The sequence below is a fragment of the Lepidochelys olivacea genome (assembly GCF_965140295.1).
Source record: "Lepidochelys olivacea isolate rLepOli2 genome assembly, chromosome: 15".
Lineage (NCBI taxonomy): Eukaryota > Metazoa > Chordata > Testudines > Cheloniidae > Lepidochelys > Lepidochelys olivacea.
Window position 1 is genome coordinate 3,365,418 of NC_140425.1, and position 16,280 is coordinate 3,381,697.

The 16,280-nt window shown below is 48.3% G+C and overlaps 1 protein-coding gene across 1 annotated transcript in view; it reads right to left on the reverse strand.

The window, feature by feature from the left end:
• CABP7 (calcium binding protein 7) overlaps positions 1-16,280 on the reverse strand; it is an 82,034-nt gene that overhangs the window by 8,665 nt on the left and 57,089 nt on the right. The window contains exon 2 of the mRNA XM_084649401.1: positions 7,311-7,454. Within this exon, the coding sequence (XP_084505527.1) occupies positions 7,311-7,454 (144 nt within the window). The remainder of the gene's footprint in view (positions 1-7,310; positions 7,455-16,280) is intronic.

Sequence of the window (16,280 nt, forward strand, 5' to 3'; positions counted from 1 at the left end):
AAAAGGAAGAGAGAACAACCTAAGTGAGAGAGACATGAGCAGAGGAGATAGGGAATGATCTCAGCTGGAGGTGACCCTCTGCTCATCTTGTGAGAACACTTGATCGCCATCCTCTTTTTAGAGTAGAAGCCGTGTTAGTCTGTATTTGCAAAAAGGAAAGGAGGACTTGTGGCACCTTAGAGACTAACCAATTTATTTGAGCATAAGCTTTCGTGAGCTACAGCTCACTTCATCGGATGCATATTGTGGAAAGTGTAGAAGATCTTTTTATACACACAAAACATGAAAAAATACCTCCCCCCACCCCACTCTCCTGCTGGTAATAGCTTATCCTCTTTTTAACAGCCCTTAACATATTTGAAGAATGTTATCAGGTCCCTCCTCAGTCCTCTTTTCTCCAGACTAAACACAGCCCATTTTTAAACCTTCGCTCACATGTCAGGTTTTCTAAACCTTTGATCATTTCTGTAGCTCTCCTACCTGCCTGTACTTTAGACATGTCCCCAGGACACAGGCATTGGATCAGACTGGCAGAGACCCTGATGTTTTTTTGCCTTCCTCTGGGGCATGGGTCACTTGCAGGTTTAAAACCAGTGTAAATGGTGAACTCCCTGTAATGTGAAGTCTTTAAATCATGATTTGAGGACTTCGGTAACTCAGCCAGAGGTTAGGGGTCTGTTACAGCAGTGGGAGGGTGGGGCTCTGTGGCCTGTGATATGCAGGAGGTCAGATTTAGGTGATCATGATGGTTCCTTCCGGCCTTAGAGTCTCAGAGTCACAGTAACTGTGCAAAAGCCTCCGATTGGCTCTCCCCCCGCTGCCACAGAGCAAGCAGGTATGGAGGTCCTATTAGGGGAATGTGCTTGTGGGCTCACGCAACAGGAAGGCCAATATCCTGGAGACTTGTGGGCAGCAAGACAGGGCTACAGCCTCCTTCCGGGACTCGTTAATATCCATCCCAGAGATCTGGGGCCTGTGCCAGCAGAGCTGGCAGCCTCTGGGAAATTATTAGGGGATGCCAGCATTAATTCTCTCCTTTATACGGATAGCTTCCTTCAGCTGTCACTGAGAGCAGGGCCCTCCCCAGAACTGCAGCCCGCCAGCAGGGTCAGACCCTAAGAGGACACTCAGACAAAAACCCAAAGATTGAAGGGCTCCCTGAACCGTTGCCAGCAAAGGTCAACAAGAAACTCTGATCCCACCTCCTTGCTGAGGTTCTGAGACACAAGGAAAGGGCTGAGCTGGAGAGCAGAGCCTGGAGCAGATGGCGCGCTCCTGTGACATTGCCGGTGGGGAGCTGGGGATCAGAACCTGGGGAGGGGTTACCAGGGAAGGTGGGACAGCCGAGCTCTAGGGATGCTGCGGGAGGAGTGCTACTAGAAGGGGATGGGAAGCTGGAACACCTGTACGTTTAACCAGGCCAGAAAGGAAAGATGTTAGCTAATGAGGCCGAGTCTTCTAGGAACAGAGCAGTGTTTAAAACTATCCCCTCTCCATTGTAGCAACCTGCATGGAACTTGGAGGGAGGAGCACAGGGTGCAGGAGGGAAGAGTGTGGATACCCCACAAAGTCAGTCTGTGTGCACATGGCTGAAATGCTCTTTCTAAATCATCCTCTTAGTAAAGAGCCAGTGTGAAGGGAACCTCTCAATCCCTGTACAAGCCCGATGAGGCAGGAAACAGAACACCACAAATGCAGGGAGTTCAATTTCCGAACCTATCTCAGGGGGCCAGGAACATTCCCAGGTTGTGTGTGTGTATGTGTGGGGGGGGGGGGCGGGAATCAGGCATAGCAGACCAGTGCCACGCTTCCTGAGCGTGGTCCTCTTCCACATGGTCGGGAAGCCTTTAAAGAGGCTGGTGGGTGTTGGAAATGGAGCAGCTGCCCTCTCTGGAATCAGGTGTCTGTTCTATACCAGCAGGCCTAGCTCTCCAGTGCTCAAGGGGCCATGCATCACCACAAACAAAGCTTTGTGACAAGTCTGTCCCACTGGACAAAGACCTTGCTGATGGGGGGCAGGGTGGCTGGCTTGGGGGGGGGCCTTTGGAGGGGGCCTGTGTGAAATGAGTTGGGATCTCACAAAACCACCACCACAACTGGCTTAATTGGCCTTGTTGATGGCATTCTGAGTAGGGAGAGAATGATGTTTGGAGACTGGAATCAAGTGGAGTACCCCAAGGGTCGGTCCTGGGGCCGGTTTTGTTCAATATCTTCATAAATGATCTGGAGGATGGTGTGGATTGCACTCTCAGCAAATTTGCGGATGATACTAAACTGGGAGGAGTGGTAGATACGCTGGAGGGGAGGGATAGGATACAGAAGGACCTAGACAAATTGGAGGATTGGGCCAAAAGAAATCTGATGAGGTTCAATAAGGATAAGTGCAGGGTCCTGCACTTAGGACGGAAGAACCCAATGCACAGCTACAGACTAGGGACCGAATGGCTAGGCAGCAGTTCTGCGGAAAAGGACCTAGGGGTGACAGTGGACGAGAAGCTGGATATGAGTCAGCAGTGTGCCCTTGTTGCCAAGAAGGCCAATGGCATTTTGGGATGTATAAGTAAGGGCATAGCGAGCAGATCGAGGGACGTGATCGTTCCCCTCTATTCGACATTCGTGAGGCCTCATCTGGAGTACTGTGTCCAGTTTTGGGCCCCACACTTCAAGAAGGATGTGGATAAATTGGAGAGAGTCCAGCGAAGGGCAACAAAAATGATTAGGGGACTGGAACACATGAGTTATGAGGAGAGGCTGAGGGAGCTGGGATTGTTTAGCCTGCAGAAGAGAAGAATGAGGGGGGATTTGATAGCTGCTTTCAACTACCTGAAAGGGGGTTCCAAAGAGGATGGCTCTAAACTGTTCTCAATGGTAGCAGATGACAGAACGAGGAGTAATGGTCTCAAGTTGCAGTGGGGGAGGTTTAGATTGGATATTAGGAAAAACTTTTTCACTAAGAGGGTGGTGAAACACTGGAATGCGTTACCTAGGGAGGTGGTAGAATCTCCTTCCTTAGAGGTTTTTAAGGTCAGGCTTGACAAAGCTCTGGCTGGGATGATTTAACTGGGAATTGGTCCTGCTTCGAGCAGGGGGTTGGACTAGATGACCTTCTGGGGTCCCTTCCAACCCTGATATTCTATGATTCTATGATTCTATGACTGAACTTCCCTCTCTCCCAGGACTGGACCCCTACAGGGCAGGGCTGACCCACATTGGTGGGGTAGGGCAGAGGGGTGCTTGCCCTGCATTTGTCTGTTCTGTACCTGTCCTGTGAATAAAGAGAACTTTGGTCTCCAGTGCTGGCACTAAAAATTAATGATGGAGGGAGATGGTGACCTGGCAGTTTTGCCTGAAGGGCTTTTTAAAGTTAGGAACCCACCACCGTCCAATAAATTAACATGCTGTTTAAGGTCCAAGATCAGTAAAAGATCAACAGGTGCAGATTTTAAAGTGATCAAATGACTGTAGACCCACCTCTGATCTCCATCACTCTGTGGAGCTGCTCCAGATAATACCCATGTCAGCGAGACCAAAGTCCAGCCCATTTTGTGGAAAAACAAAGGGACTGATTTGGTCTCTTGCCCCAGTGTCTAAATGCTGCTGTGCTGATGCATAGGGGATGAAACTGTGCAGCAAGGGGCTGGGGAAGGAGGCCTGCAATGCAGGGATGGTGCAGAGTTGCCATACCCAGCCTTATACAGTGCCCATTGCAAGCCCTGGCATGGAGGGAGCATCTCCATAGCTCACCCCTCGATAAGGATTCTGCTCTGCTGCAGCACTTGGGAGGGTTCCATAAATTAGAGCACCCCTTGGGCTGCTCTAATTTCTGATGGGGGCCACAGAGCCCCTGGAGCAGCCCAGAACCTCAAAGCCATCTTGGATGCCCCTTCTGAAGGCCCAGCACAGACTCTCACCCCAAGTCCCTCCTTTATTTACTTGCCAGGGTGTGGTATATATGCAATAGGCATACATCTCGCTAGCAGTCTTTATGTTGCTGTTGGTCTTGGTAACATTATCATCTGTTGCAAGGAAACAAATCCAGCAGTTCTGGATCTCAGGCCTAAGGCTCTCTGATCCCCTCCAGCTCTCACTGGGCTACATGATACCATCTGCGATCATACCGCTGCCCACGAGGCTGCACTGACAGAAGCAGAGCCGATCAAAGCCAGTGCAGCAGAGCTGAGCTGGGGCCTTGACACCTAGCTCTTCCCAGCCTTTGAGAAACAGGCTGCAAATTAGTAGTCACACCAGAACGTTAAATTCCACTAAACAAAGCTCACATATCATCACAGCCGACATGATGATGATGATGATGATGAATATTTATACTAAGTATTTATAGTGCATTGTAGAGGTACCCAGCTCCTTACAAAGGCAGAGATATTCTCTACCCCTCCTAACACAGATGAGAGAAGCAATGGCCCAGGAGGAGAGGGAGGGGGAAGTATTTTTGGAAGAGGTGGGTTTTAGGGGGAGACTTGAAGTAGGTGAGAGGTTCATGGTGAGAGGCCCTGCCAAGGTTACAGGGCAGCAGGGTAGAAGGTGGGCAGGAAGGTGAGGGGATTGGGAGGAGACCTGGGAGTGGCTTGGAAAGCAGAAGACAAAGTCAGAGATGTAGGAGGTGCCACAGGGCTTGGGAGATGCTAAGTCTGTTGCACTAAAGGGAGCTGATGAGGGTTTCTGGGAAGGATGAAGGTGGCCTGAGAGGCAGCATGGTGAATAGTCTGGAGGGGAGGAGGTCACAGTGAGACTGGGAGGGAGGGCAAAGGCTCATCCATAAAACAAGCCCAGACTCATGACACAGTGCTGTCTGGTGCCAGGGGTTCTGATAACAACCAGTTAGATAAGGGAAAGTGATGGATCCTTCATGGCAGAAGAGACAGGACTTAACTGTAATGAGTTCAAGGGAATTCTTTTACAAGGCTGCTGGGCACAGACATCCACTGGAGTTCTCTCTGGTTCTGCACCTCCCAGCCCACACTGCCCAGGGTCGCCACACAGGGTCTCCCGATGTCCTGGCCTGGACTCTCCTGTCACAGGAGGGACTGCTGACTCCACTCCGGGTCCAGTTTGAGAGGTGTGGGAGGGAGAGATGGTGTCACAGGAAACTGAGATCAAAATGCACTCTGGTTCCAATGTTACGCTGGCTGACTCCCTAAATGGGCACCGTCCACGTGCACGCACACAGATATTTGCATTTTCCTCATATCCTTGTTACCAAGAGCACTTTAGATGATTAAATCTGAAAGGGTTTATTGAAATCTAATTTATTGTTCACTGTTCATGTTGCTTATTTTTTCACTGCACTCAGCTTTGACAGCGAAACGACTGTCGGCTGGTCAATTTCACTTCTGGGCTCTGGGGCTGACCATAGCACTGTGATGTTTTTGTTCCCCATGCTGCAGGGGAAGGTGTCATTTAAAACTGCTTTCAGTAAAAAAAAGTCCTACGGATGGAAGAGCCATCACGTGTACGTGTACATGTACAGGGCTCAGCAGGGGGTTTGAACCCTAAGCCTTCAGATCAGCGCTCCGTCGCTTGAACTAAAGGAGCGATATCGTCACCTGGTAGCAGTAGTAGGCTACTTTTCCTGTGATGGGCACGTCCCGGAAGGCACTGCGGTACACACATTTCCACGTCTCACACAAATCTAAATACTGGGCCTATAACCAGCTGCCGTCCACCTTTTTAACAAATGTTTAAAATGTAACAGGGCAAGAAGGATCAGGTGCTTGCAATGAGGAGATGGCAGCAAAAATGGAAACTAACTAGAGAAAAGGAGCAGCCCCTGGAATGTGGATCAGCTGCATTTCCTTTCCCACTGGCCCAGGTCCTCCAAGACAGGAGCTGGCGAGCTGACAGCATAGCTCCATCTCTGCTGCGGCAGAGGGCAGAGGCAGCGTGAGGGGCTACGGAGGAAGGTAGCTCTGGCAGCATATCTATCCCATACTCGGACAGTTGCAGTCACACTCACACACCTGCGCATATTTCATTGAGCTGTTGCCTTTTACAGCAGAGAGATTAGATCCATTCCCAAAGAAAATATCCTTGATAGCTGGCGACATCAAATCTGTGATCGCTTTGGCAATGTGGCTTGCATCAGAGTCACACCAGCGAGACAGCGGAGTGCAGGAAGACAGAATGGAGCGGCACAGGAGGGAGGGAGAGAGATAAAGGAGGAGGAGAATGATAAGGGGTACAATTACCCGCTGCAGGGTATGTGTCAATGAGAGTTACTTGGCGGGGGGGGGTATGAGGGACCCTGAGAGGTGGCCAGGGAGCCATGAGAGATGGAGCCAGTGAATGGGGGGGGGCTGAGAGAAAGTGAAAGATGAAGAGGTGGTGGGAGAGGGAGCTGGAGAGAAACCCAAAATGAGAAAGACAATGTGAAAGAAAGCTAACTGGAGAGAGATGACAACAATGGTAGGAGAGGGAGTGAGGAATTCAGTGGAGAGAGCAAAGGGACACTCTGGCAGAGTGGGGTTTGCTCAGGGTAATGGGATTGTGACAGTATGGGGTCATGGGGAGCAGGCTGAGCTGGGTAGATTGCGATCCCACACAGGGGGGCTGGAACAATTTGTATAGAGGGGGGCTGAGAGCCCTGGAACCAAACTGTAAACCCTGGATATAATGGAAACCACTGCAAGCCAGGAGGTGCAGCAGCCTCCCCAGAATCCCTAGTTCCAGCACCTATGACTCCATTTCTGTGGTCTGTGACTCTCCCTGCTGGCTGAGATGCTGCAGGTACCCAGACCCCAGCGAGGCAGTGAGATGTCCTGCCTGGATAGGGAATCAGAATGGGCTACGCAGGAGGGCTTTCCTGGCCCTGCCATCTCTGCTCCTCTGGGCTGGAGTCACCCCACGGACACAGGAAGATAGCATCCAGGAAGGGGGGAGTCACCCCCAGGGGGCAGGCAGTGTTTCTGCCATCCCTGTCCCTGGGAGGGCGTCCCCTAGCCTCCCTGGCCACACCCTCTCCCAGTCCAGCCATGCTCACTCCTGGGGAAGTGCTGGCCTCTTGTGACAGCCCTGGTTTGCTGCCTCCCCTGCTGGGCTTTCTGCTTTGCACACCAGGTCCATGCCTAGCCCCATGTACTAAGAGCAGGGGTGCTGGGGACCAGAGACATTGCCCTCCAAAGAGAACAGAGGATGGGGCTGAAAGAGGGAGAGAGGATGGAGTAGGAAGGAATGTGGGAGAAGTCTCAAGGGAATGAGGGGCAGGCCTGTCACAGGGGTGGGTCCCAGGAAGGTCCTAGGGTCTGAGGAGCAGTGCCACACCCAGGGGCAGAAGAGACAGGAGAGGTGAGACTTACCATCCATGTCCAGCCGCTGGATGATGACCTCCAGCTCCACCTCATTGGGCATGTAGCCCAGAGAGCGCATGGCTGTGCCCAGCTCCTGCTTAGAGATGAAGCCATTCCCATCCCGGTCAAACACTTTGAAGGCTTCCCGGATCTCTGTGGAGAGGGAGGGGAGTGAGTGAGCCTGGCAGCCAGGTTGCCCCTTCACCCACCTGAGCCCTGGGGATTTGACTCCCAGGGGGTGGTACAGACAGGGGTCCTATTCACCCCACCCCCTCGGCATGGCAGTGACTCTCACTGGGAATGTCTGCTGTCTTGTAGGGGTGGGATCTTCAGCTGGAAATGTGCTGCTTAAACTCACAGCATTATCTGTCGAGAGTCCTTTTCCGGCACCAGTCCCTGAGCACCTCACGATCTCTAACAGGTTTGTCCTCACATGTTCCCAGGAGGCAGAGCAGAGCTATTATCCCCAGAGTACAGATGAGAAACTGGGGCAGAGAGACCAAAGCCCAGAGCCTCTAAGGTATTTAGATGCCTAATTTTCATGGTGATTAATAGAAGTTAGGTGCCTAAACACCTATTTGTTGAAAAATAACCAATCTTAAAAATAGCTTTTTCAGGCACAATCTCACTGGCTCTGGCCTAATGACGTTGTTACAGTGATGCCTGGAGAGTGGCTCATTCCCTGGTGTTTCAGTGTGTTCACTACACCATGTCAACCGCCAGCTTCAGCCCACTGGCTGCAGCCCTTTGAAAGCATCTTGTTGCTGTTCAGTGGCTTCATTTCCAATAACCATGGAGCGGAGTCATCCCTGTTGTGTTTGCACCCTGGGTATTTACTGAGTTCTGAGTGAGTGCATGTCTAAAAAAGGGTTATGTGAATGTTCCAACTGTGAGCATCACACACCCACTAGGTTTGGGAGGAACCTCTCACTCCAGACCCACCTGCTTGAGTTGCAGGGAACAAGGTAGAAAAATTCTACCAATTTAGAATCATAGGGTTAGGAGGGTCCACAAGGGTCATCTAGTCTAATCCCCTGCCAAGATGCAAGAGTTGTATCTAAACCACCCAAGACAGATGGCTCCAGCCTCCTCTTGAAAACCTTCAGGGAAGGAGCTTCCATGACCTTCCTAGGCAGTCTGTTCCATTGTCCTGCTGTTCTTACAGGTACAGAGTTTTTCCTGAGATTTCTTCTAAATCTGCTCTGCTGTAGTTTGAATCCATTGCCTCTTGTCCTGCCCTCTGTGGCAAGAGAGGACAACTTTTCTCCATCTTTTTTATGGCAGCCTTTCAAGTATTTGAGGACTGCTATAATGTCCTCCCTTAATCTTCTCTTTTCCAAACTAAATGTAAACAGGGTCTGCTGAATTCTTCCCTGACAACTAGCTGGGAGAGGGAGAGACTTCAAGAGCAAACTGTATTTACATGAACATACCTACTCTGCTTAGTTATCCAGCAGGTAGAGTGATGTGTTGCTCAGAGTGATCAACTTTGGCTGGTGTTGGGTTACAAATCACCTTAGTACTGAATGCAGGGGTAGTGAAATGCTGTTACCAATTTTGGTGTTATTGTGAATATAGGGGAGCAGAACTGTGCTTAACCTGTCCCAAATGAGGGGGTCATCCTCAGCTGAAAGGACCTCGTTAAGCCAGGGGCTTGAATGCCAGAGGCCTGTGGAAGTAAGAGGGGTGGGGGACAGGTGTTCTAGCCAGGAGGTGTGTGGTCCTTTCCAGACTGGTTTAGTCTGTTCCTCCCCACTGTTCAAATAAAGAGCTATATAGGCTTCATTAGAAACCTCTTTATTGTTTTAAATATTCAATCAGAACAAAATCACTTGAGGTGAGGCAGTTTCTTCCCAGTCTGCAAAGAGCTCAAAATTATGAAGAGACTGATGTGCAGAGGTCGCAGCAGAAAGGCAAGTAGCAGCAGAAGGGGACTCACAGTCAGCTGGTGAGGCAGTGAGGAGCCGGGGCTGGCAGGACAGCCAGGGGAGAGGAACTGCAGCTGGCAGGGCAGCCAGCCAAAGCAAGTGCTCAGCTGCTGAAGCAAGCCAGGTGCCTTCTTCCCTGGGTGGGAGGTGAACTCACACAGATGCACCTCTGAACCCTGGGGGTCCTCTCTGACCAAGGGCAACCCCTGTGAGTGGGGTGTGGTGAGGGAGCAGAGAGGGGCACAGAAAAATAACTTTCGGTTGTTGGACTCAAGATCAGGCGGAAGGCTCTGCCCCATGCACTCTGGGGTGGGCATCCTGCTCACAGCTTTATGATTATAAATCCTGCTTGTGGCATTTTCCCTAACTAATGTTGGGTGACTTCCCTCCTTTCATTAAAAGTTTCTTTTCTACATTCAGACTCTATGCTTGTGAGAGGGGAAGTATTGCCTCTCAGAGGCACCCAGGGGTGGTGTGTAATTTTCCCAGGTTACTGGGAAAGGAACCCCTAGATATCAAACCTGGCCCTGGTTGCTGCTGACTCCACCTGGCAGAAGGGTTACATAAACATATTCAGTTCCTTCAGCCTTAGCTCATATAGCCTGCATTCCATCCCTTTGATCATCTTTGTTGTTCACCTCTGGTTCCTTTCCAGTTTTTCGACAGCCTTTCCATACACTAGTGACCAAAATCAACACAGGCCTCCAGCGGAGGCCTACCAGTGCCGAGTATAGCGGCGCTATCCCTGCCTGTGACTTGCATGCTGCACCTCTGCTAATGCAGGCTGACACTGCATTTGCTTTTTTTGGCAACAGCTTCGCAGTCGTGACTCACGTTGAGGACTTGATCCACCAGAGCTCCCAGATACTTCTCAGTAGTGCTGCTGCCAAGCCAGTTTTTCTTCCTAAGTGTAGCACAGTAGTATAAGGGCCCTACTGTCAATCAAACCATAACCCCACCCCTTGACCCCTTGACCACGCCTCTTGACCCCTCTAACAACTCCTCCCCCCACCCTCTACCAATCAGGAGGGGGTTTTCCCTTGTAGGACTTCCCCCAAGAGGAGCTTTGACCAATCAGGGCGAGTTCTGGGGCAGGGATGACCCGTCCGGAAGTGGGTCTTGTGACCCCTCTAATGACTCCGCCCCCAACCCTCTACCAATCAAGAGGGGTTTCACCCCTGTAGGACCTCCCCAAGAGGAGATTTGACCAATCAGGATGAGTTCCGGGGTGGGGTGACCCGACCGGAAACGATTCGCGTGTGACCCCTCTAACGACTCCTCCCACCAACCTCTACCAATCAGGCTGCCCGGAGACCAGATTTGACCAAAATAGGGCATGTTCGGGGACGGGGTGAACTGCCCAAAAGAGGGGCATGTGACCCCTCTGCCAATCAGAGTGCAGCACCATCACCCCATAAGTCCCAGCGTCGGGCGGAAGAGGCTGTCTTTTACCAAGAGCGCGTGTTTTACAAATCGTGGAAACATGGACTCCTTCACCACCCCCGTGAGAACTTCAGACTTTGTTTTAGCCCCGAGGGCCTTCGACAAACCACAGAGAAAGCGCTACATCAGCGACAGTTCCGAGGAGGAGGGGGGATTGAGGGGAGCCCTTTGGCCCAGCCATTGAGGGATACCCTGGACCCTGAAACACAGCCGCTTGTGGGGCCCCGCGATGAGCGTGATGGCCTCTTGTTGTCCACCCCCCTGGAGGAGGAAGGTGATCGCAGCTCGGGGAAGTCACTAGTGGACAAGATGAACGGAAGAGACAACACTCAGGTAAATGAATGCTTAAGAGGTGACGGTCGAGGTTGGGGGTGTAACGGGGCTAGGAACCAGGGATTGTGTAAATCAAAAACCAAGCGGCGGGGTGCTTACGCTGTTTCTTTTCTAAAAAAAAAAAAAAAAAATCTCGACAGTTCTACGATGCCTTTCTAGAGGACCCAGAGACCCTGGACAGCGTTGCACCAAGCAGCAAAGATGAACCGGGCCCACCTTGTTTTTGCTCAACGCCGATACAAAATGTTGAAGAGGACTCCGAGGATGACGGCTATGAGGAGTTTAGGAGGAGGCGTGGCATGGAACTGACTGAGCCAGTGTCACATTGTGAGCGTAAAAAAGTCATGCGGACTATTGTACGCGTTGCTGTTTATGCTGTTCTTAATCACTGTCTTAGGGAAAAGCTTTTTGAAGATTGTGAGTGCTGTGTCATAGATGCACCAGGCCAGCGGCACCATGACTGTGTGACTTGGACTTCAGTGGATATAAACTGCAAGCTCCGGGGCCTGTGTGTTGAGCTGTGCTTGGAAAGCTTATTAAACACTGTTATTGCCATAGGTTATGCTATGCAATGTCTGTGCCTAACCCAAGAACATTTAGCACAAGGGGTGACCTTGATAAATGCTGTGCAATTCAGTGGAGACCCTGACCATGTTTTAAAGAAAATGACCAAACTGGAAGATGCCTGCTTAGAGCGTTATATTGACCGTCCGCACAAAAAGTTACAGAACCCTGCTTAAGAAAAAGCCTATTTGTAAGAAATCTAAAAGGATTAAGTTAGAAAATGGTGAGGGGCCAAACATGCGATATAAAACTGGGTAGCTGTAAATTTTAAAAAAAATCTATTGAAAAGGGCTTTGTGACTATCTGTATTTTTGTTAAAAGGTCTCTGGCCCTTAAGGGAGCTTAAAGTTTTTTTTCTTTCTTTCTTTTTTTAATGGAGCATCTTGGTTTGTTTTCAAGGAGCTGTATGTCTTTTAAATTAAAAAAAAATTGTTTGTGAGAACTTGTGTCTTTTGTGTAAGAGAGACCCATTTACAGCAAAAAAAAAGCTGAAATGTATGTTGTGGGAGGGGGAAAAATATCCTAAAAATGTGTTTACAATAAAACAAACAGGGATGGTTCAGACATGTGGTTGAGTACAATAGAGCTGACTTATTCTGTTGAACTGAACGGGTTTAACCCCCCCTCCCCACACACACACACACACTGAATAGCCAGGGTGACTGTGATTACTCACCCTTGTTGCCATAGGGTTAATTTTGATGGGGGTGCACCCATAGTAAGGGAGGTGGGTGGGTGAGGATGGTGAGTTCTGATTAATATGAAATGAAAGGAGTTCGCACATGCTATTGGACAGTTTAAATATAACCCCTGGAGTTGGTGGAACACTATAGGCCAGTTTAAATATGGCCCAGGAGTTGGTTGAAGGCCACGGGGCACTTTTTATAGAAAGCACCCCCACCCCACCAAACTTTAAGCCTGAAAGAAACATGTTTTTAAAAACAAAAACAAGCTCCAAGACATTCATTGATGTCTGCAAAGGGCCCCTCACTTGAAATGGTTACTGTAACAAGGCCCTACAGGGGGGAAAAACCAAAAAGTATTTGAACTTAAAAAAGAAAAAAAAGAAAAGCAGCCCAATTGTGCAGAAAACTTATTCCCCACCCCCAATCACAAAAGGGAATGTTAGGGAGGGGTGATCCAATCAACCTGCTAACTATTTTGAAACAAAAGAGCTAGGATGGTGTAAAAAAAAAAAAAACCTCAGGTAGCTTGGAGACTGTCTCTTTCAACAGAAACTCTCTTGAATTGCTGCTGGACTGCAAGTGAAGGTATGTTCCCTGTTTTTTTTAAACTCTGAAAATATATATATATATATATAAAATGCCATTCTTTGGCCATGCTGTCTTAGTAAATAATGGTGCATATCTTTATTGCAGTGTGATCTGTTTAGCATGGAGCCAGTAACTTTAAGGTGCAGTTCATCGCCAGGCCAAGGTAAAAACCATTTTTAACTGTAGTTATGCTTAATAACTTCAGGTATTACATAGGTTGAATAGGGATTTGGGAGCTAATACTAACTAACATTTTGGCTTGTTTTTTTACCCCAAAGACCCCAAGCACACATGGCTGGGGTGGGGCGGGGGACAGAACAACCAGGGGTCTTTTTAAAAGCATGTGGGTTTATTGAAAAGTATTTTGTTGCAAACAGTGTTTTAAACTCTGTGTGTGTGTGTGTGTGTGTGTGTGTGTGTGTGTAAAACATAGGTGGTTTTTAAAAAGTATATGTGTACAAACTGAAGGTGATGGTGTGTTTCCAATTAATAGGGTTTTTACTTTGCAAAATGAGATGAATTTTTTAAAAAAAATATTTGTGGGGGTTGTTTTCAAAGAGGTAGAAATAAACTCAAAACCTGTGTTTGTTGTACAGCCTGAAATGGATTATTTTGTTTTAAAGCTATGACTTTTTAAAATAGAAAAAACATCCTAATGGATAATTTTTATTTTATTTTAAAGTTTACTAGACAGTTTCATGTATTTTATTAGAATGTTGTTTGCTTTACAGCACGGTCAAAACATGAGCGGGTAAAAATGCTCAAAAGAAAAAGGAAAGAGACAACTGAAAAGAAAAATTCACAAGTATCAGTGACAGATGGATGGATGAAGCCTGGTAAATATATTTTGCTTATTAGTCTGGTTAATTTATGAGGTTTTGTATTTGAAGTACATACATAGGTGTGGGTGAGAAAGCTGGCAAAGTTACATTTTTGTAAAATGCTTTTTTTTCCCCCCCTGCCCCAATCAGGCATATGCAGCCCTTCTGACAAGGCTGTAGTGGGAGCTACAAGGACCCCTCCCCGAGAACCACCAAAGAACCAGGAATCTGCTTTGAGACCTTTAACAATGCAAAACAGCACAAGAGTGCAGATGAAGCATCAGCCCAGTCCAAACCTCATTTACGTCAAACCCAAGGACAAAACAAAACACTCTGGTAAAAAAATCCATGCAAACACAACTCCAGTTCCTCAGCGGCCACCGCCACGCCAAGCCCTGAGAAAACTGTGAGCGAAAACGCCCACATTCACAAACCCGGAGTGGGCACTCTAGGGGTTGTGAATAAAAAACTAAGGACTGACAAGCCATTCTCCCAAAACCATAAGCTTGTCACAGATCCCCCATATTCTAGTATTTGGGAAGAGTTTGATGCTTCATTCAGAAAACTGATGGACGCTGTATCCTCGGGGGGTCTAAAACTACGGCATTCTAAAAAGATTTGGAAAAAATATGATGCTTTGTTCAAAAAACTGATGGACGCTGAATCCTCAGGGGGCCTAAAAGAAAGGGGGGCTGGAAAGGGTGGCTCTGATCAGGCATGACTAGGTGTGGAAAGGGGTACCCTCAAGGGTGCACATCAGCTCATGTGTAAACAAAAGGGCGGATGGTGCTTGGGGGATAAACAGATGGCTGCCAAAAAATTCCAGGCCAGGGTCGCTGTAAAAATTTTAAAAAGGGCTAAAGAGGTAATGAGGGAAAAAAAACAAAAAGAGGTGCCCCCTACCAGAGGTCTCAAACTGGCATGTCTGAAAATGGGGAGGTGAAATCAGACTCTGGTTTAGAAAATTCCCCAGAGGGCTCTCTAGACGAGGTCCCATCTACTCCCAATGACCCTCATGGGGGCGTCTCAGAGTCTGACTCTCAATTAGTATCTGATGTAGAAGATGCCATTGATGGTTCCGTAGAGGAAGCCCCAAGTAACCTTGAAAATGCAGAAGTGTATATGGGAGAGAGTAAGAAGTTGGCAACGTGAATTACCTAGATTTGGGGGGTCAGTGTATTGTGAGGAGTTTCGTTTTGTCCATCTTGAGCAAATAAATTCAGCTCAACAGGCTGTTGAAGCCATACACAGAGGGATACAGCTAATTCTTGATGACGTTAATGGTAGGGTAGGCCCTGATGATTACGTACAGTTACGTTTAGAGAGCCGTCATTTAACTAACCACTTGTTTTCGGTCAGAAGAACTAGGGATGAGCTGTCGGCTGAGGATTTCTTAAATCAGACCTCAAAGCTGCTTCAGAGCAATAGAGAATTGCATCTCGATGGTACGTTGCGCCTCGTTGTGACAGTTGTAAAAAATAGGGGTAGGGGTGCTCGAAGAGTTTTAAATTCTATCCTTAGTAGTCAGATTATTCATAAAAACAGACGATGTTTAGTAGACCTGACTTACACCGGTACCAATCTATGTTTTGCGGGTGGGCTCTTGGCCGTCATGGCTGGTCATAAATCTATGGATGCGGAATTGTTAGCAGAGGTGAGAAAGTTGCATGAGAAACTGGGGTGGTCAGATCAAAAAAAGGTTCTGCTCAGTGACGTAGCGAAGTTTGAACAGCATTTAGGAGTTAACATACAGGTGGTGCTGTATGCGGTGAAAGGTGGCTGGGGTTTTTTTAAAACGGGGGGGGCCCCGTGTACCCTAAGACTTAATTCATCCTGTTGCACGATGAACATTACTATGGGGTTCTGGATGTGAAAAAGTTGTTCGGAGCAAAAAATTACTGTGAGTTTTGCCACACGGTGCACAGTCACGACCATTCTTGCAGGTATCGTTGCCGTCTCTGCTTGAGCGCAACGTGCTCTGACAACGTGGGTGTGCAGCGGAGGTGTCCTAGCTGTAAACTGTATTGTCGGTCCAAAGAGTGTTTAGACAGACATGTCAATTGTGCTTCAAAAAACCAAGTTGAATGCCTGTCTAAAACTTTGTGCGATAAGTGTCAGGCGTACGTGGACAAGCGGCACAGGTGTAAAGGGAGGCGCTGTAAGCAGTGTCAGGGTTTGATCGTTGGAGATGTAGACATTCACCTCTGTTTTATGGGCAGCCTTAGAAAGCCTGAATCATCAGAAAAGTATATTTTTTATGATTTTGAATGCATGCAGGAGACTGGGTTGCACACTCCCAATTACATTTTTGCAATGTCCCTAAAGCCGGAAAAATTCTGGGAATTTAAGGGTGACGAATGTCTTTCTATGTTTGTTAAGACCTTTATTGGCAAAGAGTTCCGGGACTACACGTTCCTAGCGCACAATTCCAAAGGTTATGATGCGTATTTCTGCGTTAGACAGTTACTGAAGGAAAAGATGTGCATAGAATTGATCGCTCAGGGTAGTAAATTAATGTGCGTGGAAGTTAAGGCCCTGGGCATTTGTTTTATAGACTCTTTAAACTTCTTGCCCATGAAGCTTAGCAAGCTCCCACAGGCGATGGGGTTTGAAGGT